The 18,250-nt window shown below is 37.1% G+C and overlaps 1 protein-coding gene across 1 annotated transcript; it reads right to left on the bottom strand.

Moving 5' to 3' along the window:
- Positions 1–2,678: 2,678 nt before the first annotated feature.
- On the bottom strand, positions 2,679–14,914 carry mki67 (marker of proliferation Ki-67). The gene is made up of 16 exons (XM_073828643.1): positions 14,780–14,914; positions 14,230–14,333; positions 12,464–12,545; positions 11,828–11,943; positions 11,654–11,726; positions 11,489–11,558; positions 10,630–11,376; positions 10,280–10,488; positions 9,561–10,191; positions 9,333–9,454; positions 8,248–8,422; positions 8,046–8,168; positions 7,033–7,952; positions 6,791–6,836; positions 3,461–6,154; positions 2,679–3,213 (listed from the first exon to the last, which is right to left on the bottom strand). Exons 2-16 carry the CDS (start codon positions 14,316–14,318, stop codon positions 3,119–3,121), a joined length of 6,192 nt encoding a protein of 2,063 aa, XP_073684744.1. The 5' UTR covers positions 14,319–14,333; positions 14,780–14,914; the 3' UTR covers positions 2,679–3,118.
- Between the last annotated feature and the right edge of the window lie 3,336 nt (positions 14,915–18,250).

Here is an 18,250-nt window from a genome sequence, read left to right as displayed (position 1 = left end):
CACTGCCTCCGTTTGAGCATCTGAGCGTTGTCCTGCCATCTGCTGGTGAGGAGGAGACTACGCTGTGCATGAAGACTGGAAATTTCGACAAAGAAATAAATCATTTCTTACCAATTTGACCCTAGTGTCTCATTTCTGAATGATTAAATAGCGCCTTGAATTACAATTATACATAACCATTCTACCAGTCAAAAGTTTTTGAACAGTAACATTTTTAATACTTTTTTTAAAGTGTTTTCTGCTCACCAAGCTTGCGTTTATTTGATCCAAGGTACAAAAAAAACAGTAAAATTGTGAAATATTTTTACTAATGAAAATAACTGTTTTCTATTTGAATATATTTTAAAATGTAATTTATTCCTGTGATTTCAAAGCTGAATTTTCAGCATCATTACTTCAGTGTCACATGATCCTTCAGAAATTATCGTAATATTTTGATTTGCTGCTTAAAAACATTTATTAGTATTATTATGTTGAAAAGAGCTGAGTAGAATTGTTTCAGGTTTCTTTGATGAACAGAAAGTTCAAAAGAACATCCTTGCTAAATAAAAGTATTAATTTCTATCTACTACAAGCTTTTGAATGGTATAGTGTAAAATGTTAAAAAAAAAAAGCTTTTTTATTTCAGATAAATGCTGATCTTTGGATCTTTCTGTTCATCAGAGAATCCTGAAAAAAATATTTGTTTTAAATATTGATAAAAAATAATAATAATACATTTTTATCAGAAATCAGCATATTAGAATGATTTCTGAAGAATCATGTGACACTGAGGACTGGAGTAATGATGCTGAAAATTTAGATTTGATCATAGGATTAAATTACATTTTAAAATGTATTCAAATAGAAAGTTATTTTTAATAGCAAAAATATTGACAAAAATAGTATTTCTGCTTTTGCTGTATTTTTGATAAATTTAGGATTTTTTGAATTTATATATATACTACCAGTCAAAAGTTTGGACACACTTGACTTTTGTTTTAGTCAAATATTAATTATTTAAAAAGACAATACAATATATTTTTTATTTTATTTAAATTTTATTTTATTTGGTTTGATTGGATTTTTTAATACAAATTGTGCCAAAAAAAGATTGTCAGTTTGTTTTTAAGAAAAACATGTTTTTTTCCATTGGAAAAAAATTCTTAACTTTAGTTTTTCTTAAAAACAAACTCAGAATTATTCCTTGGCACAACTTGTATTTGAAAATAAAATAAAATTAGTATTAGTATTGTTTTTTTTAAATAATTAATATTTGTCTAAAAAAACAACAACATTAAGTCAAATGTGTCCAAACTTTTGACTGGTAGTGTATATATATATATATATATATACATATATTAAAAAATCTTGCTACGTATACTAACCAAGACTTGCCACTGCACTTGCTTTTGTTGGTTTTGATTACGTCTATGGTCCTCATTTGTAAGTCGTTTTGGAAAAAAACATCTGCTAAATGACTACATGTAAATGTAAAAAAAAACAAAAACATTCATTTTCATACATATCTAAATGAAAATCGCTGCCCACAACATAACATAAAAACATTACTACAAAAGATCATTTAACCTCAAAACTGGTCAGACAGAACAAGTCTCAAAAAAGATCAATAAAAAAATGTTTAGATTGCTTTTAGAGGTACACTAGCAAGAAAAAAACATTAGGTCGAAGGGGCATCTTACTCTTTACACCACAATACCTTTGTAGCACTTTTGGAGGGCAATGTAAATATCATGGTGCTAATTTACAATAGCAATCATTCAGCACCATGGTACTACCACATGATTTTTAGTTGTGTATCAATATGACTGGGAAGAGATTGTAAAATATTTCTTTTTACATTGGGCATCTTTGTTTTTGTACTGTTGTAAAATTTTACTCAAAAATATGTATGGTTATAACCTTAATCAATATACTGAGCAATATGGTGATTGTTTCAATGATTGTGAATGAATATTGGTCAACTTAATATAGACTGTGAGTGGATGCTCTTCAATGGGCAAGTATGGTGTTTTCCATTGGGCAGCACCAATGAACTAGAGTGAACCAGTGAACTTAGGGAAGGTTCAAATGCTTACTGATGCTACTGAAGGAAACATGATGTAGTAAGAGCTGGGGGATAAAAATGTTTTTAATTTGAAGATCAGGGTAAATTTAACATCCTTGTTCTGTTCAAAAGATTACACCCCTGGCTCTTAATGCATTGCTTCTCTTTCCGAAGCATTAGTGAGTGTTTGAACCTTCTGTATTAGTTGCATGAGTCCCTCAGTTGTCCACAGTGTGAAAAGATGGATCTCAAAATCATAGTTGAAAAGGGTTTAAACACACAAAAATGCTGGAAAAACAAAGAATTTGTGGGACCTGAAATAAATTTTTTTTGAAGAACAGCAGGCAGTTTAACTGTTCAGGACAAACAAGGGACTCATGAACAACAAAAAACAAACAAACAGCTGTGTATCATTTAGGTAACAACATAGTATTAAGAATCAAGAGTATGGAAACTTTCGAATGGCCATTTTTAGAAATTGAACTATTACTTTTACTTGTGGACTATGTAAACGTCTTTTACATGAAATATCTTAGGTTCAACTTACATAATGAATGGTCTGAACATCAAGTGGCACAGATTTATTATTAATAAAAGGATGAAAAAAAAAAAAAAATCAAAATGAGGTGACAAAAATCTTTTTAATGAAAACTTTCAAGCAAGTCACATGTACACGTACCACTACAGCACATTACACTCTCTTGGACTTAAGAAATGTGACAGATTAAGACCCCTCATTTTATTCTTTAAAAAAAATTACATATAAAAAACCATGAAAGAAGGGAATATAGAAGATAAATGTTTTTCAGGTAAGTTAACAGTTCAAATGTAGAAACTCTTTAAACATTTTCTTGAAGTCTGCCTGTATGTTTCAATGCCCCTTTCTTCTGAGTTTAAGAGAACATAAACAGTAAGTGTACATAGTTTTCCCTAAGATAAAAGCAGCTAAAATTACACTGAAAAATGTATAGAAAAAAAACATAATGAAATATTACAAACATATAAAACTAAAACTTTTTTCCAGAGATTACAGAGAATAGATAATTAAGACCACTCTGTAAGATCAGTGCTTTACTTTCTTCTGGTGCGCCTGACAGGAGCTGCCTCTGTGGGGACGTCTACTTCCTCTACTTTTTTCACACTCCTTCCTTTTCGAGTGGTGGTTCCTGTGTGAATACATCAAATATGTTACCATCACACCCTCAACAGATGAACAGCTCAGTCTGAACAAAAAAAAAAAAAAAAAAAACGCAAAGTAAACCTAATTATTATTAGTACACATGCATGTCCATAACAGTATACAGTCAAGGCACTTGTAAAGCCCATAAATCATTCCCCAAAACCATGTGAGCTCATGGCAGCAAAATATTTCTTCCGGAACACACTGAGGACCAGCTTTTACATTATGCTTACCTGAAACAGACTCTTGAGCCTTAGCAGGTGCTGGATTTGGTTCCTGGGCTGTCCTTTTCTGTCCTCTTGCCGCTCTATTACCAGTCTTCTTGGGAGTAGGCTCAGCCTTCTCTGGTTCAACTTCCGGTGTTTTTTCTTTGCTGGAAACTTCAGCTTCAACTTCAGCGCTGTTGGCTACTCTGCCTCTTCTTTTTGGCAAAGGTTCCTTATTTACGGACTCATCCGATACCTCAACCACTTCATTCCTTTTCCTTTTGAGGGGAGTTGATGCCTTGCTATCAGTGGGCTCTGATTTGGGTGCAGAGGGAGCCACTGCCTTTCCTCTTCTCACTGGCTTGACTTCTTGAGACTCTTCGATGGGAGGTACTTCTTTTTTCGCTCCTCTCCCTCTGCGGCCTCTGGGTGGAAGATCAGCTGGTTGATTTGATTCCGTGGAGGTCATCTCAGCTGGTAATTTTCCTAACCTTTTGGATTTCTTCGCCTGTGGTTCTTTTACATCTGTAGATGTTTCAGACTCTTCAATGTCTTTACAAGCGACCAATTCTGGATTCCAGTTAACCGTTTTCGAAGATTTAGTTTCACTAGCTTTCTCAGCTGTAGCAGACTCATCGATTGAGATGTCCTTAGTTGAATCCTTCTGTTTTTTCCCACGGCTTCCTCTTTCCACTTTCTCCAGTGCAACAACTGGTGTATTCTCAGAACCTGCCTGCATCATGGTATCTTCTTTCTTGGATTCAGGTGCTTTTGCTGTTCTCCTGGTTTGTTTAACAGGCTTAACCGGCTCTTCTGATGCAGTGACATCTTCGGTAACCTCAGGCTCTGCCTTGGCAACTGCTTTACGTCCACGGCTGGACACCACCGCAACCGGTGGTGCAGGCTTTGCGACAGCACGACGACCTCTTTTGACAGGAACATCTGGCACCACTTCAGGTTCCTTCGCAATAACAGCCCTTTTTCGACCAGATTTCACAACAGGGGTCAGTGCTTTTTCAACCGGGCTGACAGCGCTCTCATCAGCCTCAACTGAATCAGTCACCTTTGACTGTTTTGTCTTCCTACTGCCTCTCACAGATTTCACCACCGTTTCAGTGTTTTCCTCCATCACAGGTACATCTACAGCGCTGGTATCTACAGCAGGTTGCTCAACTACATCTTCAGGCATTTGTGGTTTCTGCTGTTTGGCCTTTCGTCCTCTACCAGACTTGACCACAGGTGTTTCAGGCTCCTCCTTATGGTCAGCATTTGCCTCAGCCACAGTTTTGGAAACATCCGCGACATCATCCAAAGGTTGGTCCTTGACAGTTTCTTTTTTGCCTTTCCTTCCTCGCCCAGACTTTGCCACAGGTGACAGTGGCTTTTCAGCCACTACAACAGCATGAGTGCTTGTAATTTCGCTTTTCAAAGCAGGGGTTGGCTCGGTTTTCAAGTTTCCCTTCTTTGCTGGTCTTCCCCTCCTAGCTCTAGTCGCAGAGACCATCTCAGTACCTAGTGAAGTCTGCAAATTGACATCCTCTGCACAAGCATCTTCAGGCTCCTCTGAAAGTTGGCTTTCTGTTTTATCCATCTTCTTTCTCCTGCCAGATTTCACAACAGGACCTTGGACCTGCTCTTCATTTGCCTCAGGACACTGTGGCTCAACAGCATCAGTGGGCACAACTGCAGCATCAACATTCTCTGGTGCAACAGCGGTTTCCTCACAAACAACTTCAAGCTCTTCTGAAGGCTGGCTTTCTGTTTTATCCATCTTCTTTCTCCTGCCAGATTTCACAACAGGAGCTTGGAACTGCTCTTCATTTGCAACAGGACACTGTGGCTCAACAGCATTTACATCATTAGTGGGCACAACTGCAGCATCAACATTCTCTGGTGCAACAGCGGTTTCCTCACAAACAACTTTAGGCTCTTCTGAAGGTTGGCTTTCTGTTTTATCCATCTTCTTTCTCCTGCTAGATTTCACAACAGGAGCTTGGAACTGCTCTTCATTTGCAACAGGACCAAGTGGCTCAACAGCATTTGCATCATCAGTGGGCACAACTGCAGCATCAACATCATCTTGTTTAGCTTTTCTTCCTTTCCTGGTTTTGGTAACGACAGGCAGGCAGTCTGGTACCTCAACGCTCATAGACTCTACAGGCACTTTGGGAGCTCGGGTATTCTTTGCCTCTTCTTCCACAACGCTGTTCTTGGGAATTCTTCCACGGGCTGATTTTCTGACAGGGCTGGCAGTGATTTCTGGAACTTCAATGAGTTTCTTGCCTCTCCTTCCCCTGGTAGGGCTGGCGGGAAGTGGACTACTAATTTTTTCCTCGTCAATTAATGACAACACAGCAGGTGCTTTGGCCACATCTTTATCATTTTTGGACTTCTGTGCTGCTCTTCCTCCAGTGCCATGTGGAATTTTGTTGGCAGATGGAGACTTGATAAGCTCCTCTTGCTCAGCAGTGGATGAAGTTGGGGTAGCTTCAACTGTTGCGGTGGTGTTATCACATACGCATACAGTTTCTTCAGACTGCTCCTGGATTTTATCATCTGCCTCAGAAGAACAGACATCAATAGCTTCAGCTGAAACAATCTCTGGATGACTCTGAATAGATTCAACAGCTTCAGCTGTGCACTGGAGATCCACTGGAGAAACTTCAGTCTCTACAGTTTCAACTGGGCATACATTTTCTTTGTCACATTCCTCATCCAAACCTACAAATCAAGACAACATCATTAGTCAGTATAAATCTGTGAACAAAATCGTTCGTACAGATACTGTAAAATGAAATTCCAGGACTTTCAAGGACTTTAAGCACTATTTTTCCCCATGGACTTCAATCAGAGACCTCACTTATCAAACACCACGGTTAAGTTTCTTAAGGGATTTGTATTTGTGCATATAGTCCCGATCTGAATCAAATGATTCATGATACACGATCCAATTGAAGCTCTTCGAAACAGTGAATCACTTTGAGAAGCAATGGTTTAACCGATTCAGTTAAAAAAAAAATCACTATGTGCTTTTTAAAATCTTTACAGCAATGTCAAAATTCAAAAATGATTGGCTCTTTTCATTTGTTTTAGCTAGTGAAATCGCTTGAAATGAATGATCTAAGTCACAAGTTTGAATCAAGCAAAGCGGTTCCAGCGTAAATGACTCACTCAGTTGATTGACCTTAAAATAATTTAAGCACTTTAAGTATCTTTTCATAAATATTACTATTTTCAAGGGTTTTCCAGGACTTAAAGTACTTGATTATTATTATTTATTATTATTATTTTTTTAAAGTACTTTAAGCACCTTGTATGAACCCTGGGACAAATGTTCATAACCCAGTTTTAACTCACCTTCAGCTGGCATGAATGCAGAGCCACTTGCCACCGGTTCTTGTACCTAAAAAAAAAAAAAAAAAAAAAAAAACAACAACAACATACAAGGCTTTGTTAATTATATTCAAAGGAAAAAAAAAACAATTTCTATAATGGTTCAGTTCATGTAGTTTTTTTGTTTATGTCAGTAAAGCATCTGTCTAAATTATCTATGGTGTAAACATGGTGTGAGGGCTTAATGGGGTAACCTTGCCATTTACCTCAGTAGGCTCAGTCATACTTTCTGTTGTCAGGGAAAAGCTGTTCTCTGGTTCATGATCTTTAAGGCCAGTGGAATCCGTTGCTTCTTTAAGTTGAGGGGTCTGACTGTTGACAGGTTCTCCCTTTTGCTTGGGAGTCTGCATTAACTGCTTCACACCAGAGAAGTCCTCTACAGGTTCAACTTTCTCTTTGGGAGTCTGCATCAGCCTTTTTACACCCATATGATCTTCAACTGGTTCTCCTTTGTGTTTAGGGGTCTTCATCAGATGTTGAACACCAGTTAGGTCCTCTTCAACTTGATTTTTCTTCTGTTTAGGTGTCTTTACCAATCTTTTCAGCCCTAATTTTTTCTCCACCATGTCTCCTTTTATTTCAGGTGTTTTCATCAGTTCTTTCACACCGGTAAGGTCTTCATGTTGCTCAGCCTTTTCTTTGGGAGTCTGCATCACTCTTTTTACTCCAACCATGTCTTCTACTGGGGTTCCCCTGTATTTGGGAGTCTTCAGGATTTCTTTAACGCCTTCCAGACTTTCATGCTGCGGAGGCTTACAGTCCCTGGGGGTCTTGAGCAACTTTCCTCTTAGGTCCTCAATTGGTTCTGCCTTCTGTTTGGGTGTTTTCATGAGTCGTTTGACTCCAGTGAGGCACAAGGATGGTGCCGCTTTCTGTTTTGGGGTTTTAACTACTGTTTCAGATTCAACCTTCTCTTCCTCTGTTTGGACATCAGAGGGTGTCTCTACATCTGGAACGATGTCATTGCAACTCATTTCATTTTGGTTGTCAGAGAGCTGAGAAAGACCTTCGTCTACCAACAAACTACTATCCTGGTTTTCCAGAAGTAGTCGTGTTACTGCTTCATCGTTGTAGCGGCCACGTTTGGCAGTGGAGACCACACTTAATGGTGAAACAACCATTTCACCTGTGTGGGAAGTGAAAAACTAGAGTATGAAATCAGAGTTATATCAAAACAACACAGAGTAGATCACTTACAACACAAGTCTAAAACTGTTACCTGACTCTTCTGGTGTTTTCATCACTGAAATCTCATCCAGAGGAATCTCTGGACATTCATTATTCACAGGAACTCTGTTCTTAGACCTAGTGTTGGCTGGTGTTTTGAAAATCTCTGCAACACCTAACAATACACATGACATACAGAATATGAACTAACAATTATCATTTTTTACAACTGTTTTCTCGAACATTGAACAAACCTGTCAAGTCCTCGTCCATTTTCATGTCCTTCTTGAATAGTGCTATGTTCGGCACTATTTTAGGTGCAGCACCAACAGACTGGTTAGTCCTCATATGGGCTTTGCCAACAACAATGGTGACTGGAGATGCTGCATGCCCAGTGCTGACAATATCTTTCAGCCTCCGTGCAGGTGTCTGCATAGGGTAAAGTGTTAAAAAGTTAAATGTGTGCCATTCAATTAATAAAAACATTAAAAGAAGTTCACTTCCAAAACAAAAATTTACAGATAATGTACTCAACCCTTTTGTCATCCAAAATGTTCATGTCTTTCTTTTTTCAGTCATTTTCTCCATATAGTGGACTTCTATGGTCCCCCAGGTTTAAACTTCCAAAATTCAGTTTAAATGCAGTTTCAAACGATCCCAAATGTGGCTGTAAAGGATCCCAGCTGAGAAAGAAGGGTCTTATTTAGCAAAACGATCGGTTAATTTATTTTTTTAATTTCCATTTTTATACTTGACCTCAAATGGTCATCTGGTCTGCCTGAACCTTTTTCAGGTTCAAAACAGTTAGGGTATGTCATGTCAAACTTATGCCAAATATTCCATTTTATTTTCTCCCTTAACTTTAAAAATTATTTAAAAATCATCCTACATTGCTGCAGAAGCACTGACCCAGTGTTTGCAAAAAGAACATGAAAAGAAGATCAAACACTCTTAATTGTCTTAACTGAAAAAAAAAAAAAAAAAAAAAGAGTTCAGGCAAAGCAAGACAAGACGAGGATTTGAGGTTAAAAAGTATGAATTGTAGTAATAACAAAAAACGATCGTTTAGCTAGATAAGACCCTTCTTCCTCGGCTGGGATCGAAAACTGCATTTTGAAAGTTCAAACTCGGGGCACCATAGAAGTCCACTATATGGAAAAAAAAATGCTGAAATGTTTTCCTCAAAAAACAATTTCTTTACGACTAAAGACAGACAGACATGAACATCTTGGTTGACAAGGGGGTGAGTACATTATCTGTAAATTTTTGTTCTGGAGGTGAACTTTTTTTAACAGAAAATTGAACAACGAATCAGAACAAAAACACTTTAGCATTTTACCTTGGGTTTTGGCACTGCAGTTCTCTTCACTATACTGCTCTTCGTAGATTTTTTCTTGTTTGTAACTTCCGTTTGAGGTTTGGTCTGTCCAAACTTCACAATATCAGCCCAAGAATTCAGCACTTAAAACAAAGGAACAACAAAAAAAGTCTTACATAAACTTTTAAATCAATGAAAGGTTTAGTATTCTAAACAGGAAAGCATAAACAAACTGTTCAAATGTTTCACCTTTTAGATTAGCCCGCGATGCTCCACTGTGCCTTAAACGCATTACATCAAGTGCACTTTTAATTGCACTTCTGGGTGTTTTTCTTGCAGAAGACTTCATGCTCTTCCTCCTTAAGGGTATCTTTGGTGTTACACAACTCTTCACATCTTCTACCATGTTTGACTGTGGTTCAGGCTTGTCTTCCTGGTCCTGGACGGGTGATGGAGTGCTGATACGAGAGATAGAAAACCGCCCCTGAACCCTAGGTGTTAAAGACACATCACTAGCAGCCTCAATCGTTGAAGTTGAGGCTCTCTTAGCAGACGCAGTTGTCCTGGGTGCAGCACGTTTAGAGGATGGTGTTGGTGTCATGGTTGAAGCAGATGGTGACATCTGAGGTTTTGGTGATGGAGTTTTAACCTTGGTACTCGGTGACCTTTTAGCAGGCGATGGAGTTTTAGCCTTGGCATTCGGTGACTTTTTGGCAGGTGACGGCGTTTTAGCCTTGGTACTTGGTGACTTTTTGGCTGGTGATGGAGTTTTAGCATTCACACTTGATGTCCTTTTGGCAGGTGATTGAGTCTTCGCTGGAGATGCTGCCCGTTTGGGGGAAGCTTTCCTTGGAGAACTTTTTTCTTCAAGTCGAAGAGCCTAAAAAATTAAGGGCGAAAAATTTGATTAAACCCTCTCAGAGATTTCAAAGATTTAACAGTCTTCAAAAAGCTGTTTAAAGCCTTACCAATAGACCAATGGTGGATGCTCGTCGCAGGAGAGATTGGGGTTTTTGAGAAGGCCCCAAGCTGCGTCGAGGGGTTGCCCCACGGCGAAGGGGGGAATCGGGGGGCAGACATTTGTCAAATAGCTCTGGGCTCAACTGACCACCAAAGGACACTCGCTTTTTCTTTGCTTTTAAAATGGCCATTTCATTGTGTGAAATATTTCCATCATCTGTAAAACAAAACAAAAGTATGTTGAATGTCTTATGTAGCCGCATATTTTTGCAACATTTTCCTGAATGACAATTAGTAGATATGGCATGCAGACACTTAAAGAGTTACAAATGATTCCATTATTAAAAAGAAAAACAACCTTTCGCAGCTTTCTTCTTAGAAGCTGATGTGGTGGCCGCAATTTCAGGCAGAACATCTTGGGCTTGAAACCTTTTGCCAGCATTCGCTCTTGGGGATGTTCTTGGTGACATTTTCACTTCAGTGTTCTTATCCTTCGAGCCTGGAGTCTGAGGTTGGGCTGAAGGCATTTGCTGAGCAAGGCTCAGATCCTGTGATCCACCACTTCTCCTTCCTTTTGGTGATTTAGGTGTTTTCTCTTCAGACTGTGGCTCTAAGAGAATCTGGTTGACTACCTCACCAGCACTGAACTTCTGAGGTGTTTTCGAGGGTGTTCTCTTCTTCAGGGAGACAGGAGTTTCACTTTTCTCAGTCAACAAGGGGGTAGCGGACCCTACAGATGGCATATCATCAGTGGTTTTTTCTTCCACATTTGCATTCAAGGACCTCTGAGGTGTAGCTGGTACAATTGTATCTTCAGAATTGGATTGAGAGGATCTTCGCTTCTTGGTAGATGGGGTTGTGACCCGTTTAGGAGTACTTTTAACATCTGCAGAGGGAACGTTCTCATGACCAACCTGAGGTCTTGTAAGAGGTGTTTTTGGTGGCTCAGACTTCCTTGGTGTTTTTGCAACAAGGTCCTGTTTGACCATTTGGTAGAGCTCACAAAAAGGTGACATACTGTCTTTAAGTTTGCCATCTTCAGATTCAGTCTCAATAGATTGTTCCACAGATGGTGGCAAATTAGATCCATCTTTTAAACAAGTGTCTGTAAATACAGTACACATGATATCATTAATATAAAATCATATTTTAAAAATTAATTACTATCCTTCTACTACTACTATGACAACAAAGCCTCAAATGTCATGATCACAAACCAAACGAATGCTCTGACTTCCTCTTGTCCACAGAAACAGGTGTGCCTTTTTCCTGCTGCTCTTGCAAAGCCTACATTAAAAAATGAAAAACAAATAAATAAATGATAAATGAACAAAAAAAAAATACCTACCATCTGTCTCGCAACATATGCATCAAGTACACACCTGAACTGCTTTGTCTTTTCCAGGTGTGGACAGCCCCTTCTTCTTCGGTGTCTTGGGAGGTGGGTACTCAAACCTGACATTTCGACAAGAATAAACCACATAAAACAAATTAATCTACCAAAAACAGATAGTCCAAGAAATATTTCAAGTAATAGTAATAAACATCTGACTCACCTGAAAGAACGATCAATGATTGTGATGAGATCACCATGTTTTAAACGTTCTGATTGATTAAGAACTTCTCCATTAATTTTTGTGGGGTTCACAGAGCTCAAATTGGTCAAAATGAGCTTAAACAAGAGAGACAATTCACAATAGATTAATAGCATGTCATATGCGATCAAATTCAAATGCGATAGATTCCCAAAATAATTATAATTCTAATTCCTCACCCTCATGTTGTTCCAAAGCCATAAGATCTTTGTTCATTTTTGGAACACAAATTAAGATACTTATTATGAAATCCCAAAGCTCTCTGACCCTCTATAGACAGCATGGGTCCTACCATGTTCAGGGTCCAGAAAGGTACCAAGAACATCTATAAAATAGTCCATGTGTCTCAGTGGATCAACCGTAATTTTATGAAACTACAAGAATACTTTGTACACAAAAAAACTAAACTAACTTTATTCAACTATTCTTCTCCTCCACGTCACTCTAGCATGCTCGGGCTTCATCAAAAATATCTTAATGTGTGTTCCAAAGATGAACAAATGTCTTACGGGTTTGAAAAGACATGAGGGTGAGTATTTAAATGGCAGAATTTTCCTTTCTGGGTGAACAATTCTTTTAACAACACAATATAATTACCTCCTTGTTCTCATTCAGCTCAATTTTACAGTGCTCTTTAGACACCTGTGGCAGCTGAATCCGAATATCACAGTCCAGCTTCCTAAAATGAGATAAGGAGGTTCCACATTAAAACTACTATGCCCATTTGCCTTGTTGGTGAATGTGAAATATAATATATGTGGTCAAAAACATGAATCTCTCACATTTATTGGGTTATTCTAGTTTCTCTACACTCACTCAAGTATACCTTAATCATTGGTTGGTTAAGACACTAAAACATGCATATGTAATTCCAACGTTCACTCTTATCAACACAAACAACAGACAATTTTTAAACATTACTTTAGGTTTTCTGAAGATTGTGTTCTGTGAAAATGAATTCATAATACAAAGATCAAAGGGTTTTTGTTATACACTACCAATCCAAAGTGATTGAACAGTGAGATTTTTCACGTTTTTTTTTTTTAAATCTGTTCTGCTCACCAACCCTGCATTTATTAGATTCAAAATACAGCAAAAGCAGTAATATTGTGAAATATTGTTACAATTTACTGCTTTCTATTTGAATTTATTCTAAAATGTAATTTGTTCACGTGATCAAAGATACATTTTCAGCATCATTACTCCAGGCTTTAGTGTGACATAATCCTCCCGAAACCATTTTTTTCCCAGCTTTTGTAACATTTTACACAACACCATTCAAAAGCTTGGAATCAGTATATATTTTTTTTTACTTTGAGAAAGAAATTATAGGAATTAATACTTCTACTTAGCAAGGATGCTTTAAATTGATCAAAAGTGATAAATACATTTATATAAAGATGTCTCCTTTAGATAAATGTTGTTCTCTTGAACTTTCTATTCATAAAAGAAACCTGAAGAAAAACCAACTCCGCTGTTTTTAACATAATAAAGGGTTTTTTTGAGCAGCGAATCAGAATATTAGATGAATAATGTGACTGGAGTAATGATGCTACAAATTCAGCTTTGAAATCACAGGAATAAATTATACTTTAAAATATATTCAAACCGAAAACAGTTATTTTAAATAGTAAAGCTCTACTTTGGATCAAATAAATGCAGGCTTGGTGGGCAGAAAAATTCAAAAACATTACAAATTTTACTGTTTAAAACTTTTCTGGTAGTGTAGGCGCTGTTTCACTGGTAAGTCTTACCACCATTTTTCTGTAATAATTTTAAATTGTATAATCTACATTAACAAGCACAATATTGTGGAGTATGTTTTTTTTTTCTGATAGGAGTAGTTTGATATCTGATGCTGTAAAATTGTCTGCCTATCACAAATATGCATAGAAAACGTAAGAAATATTAACATTAAAGTCAATTTTCTCGTCCAGCCACCACTGGCAACAACTAAGACAGGCAGATATTTTGCCAAACGTAACTAACTTTAATAAACAGACATATACAGGAGTTATACCTCGTTTCAAGATCTATACAATGAACATAAATGTCATTTAGTATAATGTGTTCTGATTGGCTGGAGTGGCTGTTTGCGTCAAATTTGACATCAGTAAAAAAAAGCCCGCCTGGCATCAAACGAGCACAGCACATGTCCTATACATTTACAGTTCTTTGTAGCAACTGCAATTTAGCAAGTACTTCAAACCAAATGTTAAAGTTTTTAACCAAGTGCAGTTTAATTTAACCTGCAGTGATAGTTTGTGTGCATTATAGTAGTAGTCCTATAAATTTGATTTGTTTTTCACAGGCAGTATTGTAGGTAAATCCCTTAACAGCCATGATTATAAAATGTTACTGACCTTCCGAACAGACAGGACGCAGTGAGAGGGAATTCAGTGCCATCTCCTCCATTTCTCTTGATCACCACTATCTTCCCAAGTAAAGGCATTTCAAATCAACTTACCTTTTTGAACAAACACAAAAGACAAAAAAGGACAACCTCGTGATTAGTGTGAATCTTCATCGACGTTTTTTGGAAATCTTACTTAAATATCATCCTTGATGTTATATAAATCATACTATATAAAGAACACAATGTCTAAATATTCAGCATTAATGTATAATTTCAACATTCAATTTACGTTTACGTGCACAATTGAAAACATGAGATCAGCACATGGTCATGGCATTTAAAACACTCCATAATATGCACAAAGTACAGGGTATACATCCACATTGACCACTTTTAGTGACCGACTGGAATTGCCCGCTATATGTATAAATGTTACCACATTTGTTTTGTTTGTTAAACGTAACTACGCATCTAACGGCCGCGTAGTAAGTTATGTCAATAATGTTTGAGCAGTTCCTTCGTATCTTTAAAAAGATGGAATAAGACCCCGTATTTACCTGAGTTTGCGCAAATCAAAACGATAAAAGATATTCCATCGATGTCAAACCCTGGTTTTATTATTAAACCCAGCGTAATCCAGCATTAGGATTATTGTCCCGGTCGCTCCCGCCGTTATTAGCTCAAACTACTAATTTGCTACCAAACATCAGCACACTGTGTCCATCGACACAGGCAGCGCGTGTTTCCGTCTTGACTGAGGGCATATATCCCTCCGCATAAAACAAAACAACTACCAGTTGTCTACTCAAATATAATATAATATCGCCTAATGGATGGATCAAGCTAATTTGAGTCTTATTCAAAGGTTAATTTCGCATGTAATACATTATAACAACCAAGGACTACTTTCTTGGTCAATCTGCGGAGGGGTATAAGACGGATGTTTGAAAACTATTCAAAATTCCGCGCGAAGGCTTCTGGTTGGTCGGTAGTAATACTCTCTGCTTTTCATAGCCAATAGGATTTTGCGGTGACGCAACGCGACAGAAAAGGCGACCAATTAAATCACGTTAAATGCGCAACCGCTCTTTTAAACTAGACACGACCCGCCCTAGCACGAAAAGAGAGCGGAAGCAGTGAAATACTAAAAAAAAAAAAAAAAAATGTATATCCGCACAATCCATAATATGCTGACCTTTAAAAATTATGATTGGATTATGACCACACAAAATTAATATGATGAATCTTATTTAAAATGCCTCATTGTAGCGCAGTGTTTTCTTTCATTTCTTTTTAATTATTGTGTAGTTTACATTAGTAAGCCCATTATTGTTGTGTACAAAGCGAGTAAAAGTTACAATACAAATGTATATAATATAAATCAAACTAAATCACTTACCTGAATAGTAAGAAACATGGACAAATCAAGATATAAAATGGGAATTCAAAATATTATACAGAAAAGGCAAGCATCAGTATTGATCAGCTGCAATTAGTTATTATACCTAACTATTTATAGGTAAGGTGTTATGGTGCTAACAAAAGTAAAAGTATAATAATTCATAACTGACTCTGTATTTAATTATTTATTTTCCATAAGAGTGGAAAGAGCCATTTGTATATTTTATGGGTCTTGATTCCGATCTCATCCACGTCCAGCTATTTTTAGCTGTAAAAACAGCTCGTTTTGCATGTCTTACCATATTATTTTCAGCATTGGGAAAAGTTACTTTAAAAGTAATGCATTACAATATTGAGTAATGTAAGGGGAATTTTACAGTAAAAACCCAAGGACCAGATATGATGAACAAAAACCAGGAGTCAAAGATTCAATCAAAGTCAGGTTTACTGAAGAAAATAGTTTGCAGTTTCATCAGCAGAAGTCAGCTTCAACACTCTCAAAGGAGTTTGTAGGCCGCTCTCCATACATGTTCAAAACACCAGTATTATACTCTAACAGAGGTTGCTGACTACGTCAATGCATAGGTTAGGAAGATCCTGATTGGTCAAAAACCTAGGTAACTCTCCACATATGGACGTCAGCTCAAGCCTATCTACAAGTGATTACACAGGCGACAAAAGATCAGGGGTCAGACACAACAGGTTTCTCCAGAAGCCTGATTCTGACCAGGACAGCGACAGATGATGAACTTCTCCAGGATAGTCTTCTCATCTGAACTCAAACAGAGACTGACACACAAAAACCTTATCTTCCTTTCAAGGTTGCCTTGCTCTGGCAAGGCTTTTTATCAGTATGGTTAGTTACACACATACTAGGTAGTCAGCATCTTAGAAGGCAGACAGAATCAAACAGGATTCATTTTAATATCTATCAGGAAAACATGAACATTAATATCACAGATGTCCTGATCACTCACTGATCACGTAAGCAGGAGGGTCATCCTGACCTCCTGTGACATGACATCTTGACTCTGGAAAAGATATAACTCAGCAGGCAAAAAGGATACTGTTGCACATTCCATTATTACCATAGTCTACTAATATATATGTTTACCTGCTACTCTGTTCAAACATCAAACAAGAAGGTTAATAATAACACAAGAAATAATAATAATTATTAATAATTATTATGGAGTTCAAGCTCGATCCAGAATTCCACTCCTTCAGTAACTTCCTAAAAAAGTAACTAATTACATTACTTAGTTACTTTTTATGGAAAGTAATGCATTGCGTTACTTTTTAAATCTGGGCAGAGCTTGCTTGTTTTTTTTTTTTTATATAATATAAAAAGTTCTATTTTTGGCAAATGTAAAAGCCTTTTTTCACCAAAAGCCTCAGGCTTAGACAAAAGTAAATTCACATCTGTACAGTAGACTGCAGAAGAAAAAATGTCAACTCTTTAGTAATAAAAAGGGAAAACAAATGTTAGATTATTTTGGGTAATTTTGGCTAATTAGTATGGATGAACTGGATCATCAAAGGTCAGCAGAAAAGACATTGGTTAATAAAATGGGATTAAATACATAAAGGATATTGGTATTAACATTTAATTACTGCAAGTTTCTATTGAATTTCACTGTTTTTATTAATTTTACTTCAAATCTTTTTATTGGTCTTTTGTGGGACAATACAGTTTGAATAACAATAACAAGGTGATCAATAGGATATTGTCCATTATACAAACCTTCTACAATTCCCTCATTCTTAACACAGATTAAAAATAATAATAATAATAATAATAAATAAATAAATAAACAGTGTAATACAATAAATATAGTTAACCAATAAGTCAATAAGTGACCCCAAAAAAAAAAAAACTTCTAACAGATAATTAATATTACATGTTGCCAGTTACAGGTGCACAAGGTAGGCCTTTAATATAGTCTAAAAAGGGATCCCAAGTCTTATAAAAGGATTTAAGTGAGCCAGAGAGTGAACATCTTAACTTTTCAAGTCTGATACAGTAAAAAAAATGTCCTGTATCCACTTGTCTTGAGTCGGGGGGTAGTGTGCTTCCACTTAAGAAGGATAGCTCGTCTGGCCAGGGTCGTGGTAAAAGCAATAACCTTGCTATCTCTGGCTGTCCAATGAGATCCAATGGATACTCCAAAGAGAGCTAACAAGGGGTCAGGGTCTATATTAGTGTTGAGAGCTTTACTGAATGTATCAAATACACTTGACCAAAAAGTTACCAGCTGTGGGCAGGTCCAAAAACATATGCAGATGATTGGCAGTTAAATGCTTATAATGGTGGTTACAGGCAGAGCTTCTGTCTGGGAAAAATTTAGCCAACTGGGCATTAGTTAAGTGAGCTCTGACTAGTATTTTACACTGCATCAAGCCATAGCACATATGGAAGAGGAGTGAACCTGGGTCAGGATGTTATGCCATAGTTCCTCTGTAATAGTAACTCCAAGGTCATGCTCCCATGTCTCTTTAAGAGTGTCAGTATAGGGTCTAGGGTTGCACGGTATACCGGTACTACGGTAGTATCGCGATACTAAAGCTTACAAATACCCGCGGTGCCATTGCATTTTTGAAACGGTAGTATCGTCCAAACGGTGTAT

Source organism: Garra rufa, chromosome 22 (genome assembly GCF_049309525.1).
Source record: "Garra rufa chromosome 22, GarRuf1.0, whole genome shotgun sequence".
In the NCBI taxonomy this organism is placed as follows: domain Eukaryota; kingdom Metazoa; phylum Chordata; class Actinopteri; order Cypriniformes; family Cyprinidae; genus Garra; species Garra rufa.
The sequence above is the reverse complement of the archived record's forward strand: the minus strand, read 5'-3'. Positions and strand labels throughout refer to the sequence as shown.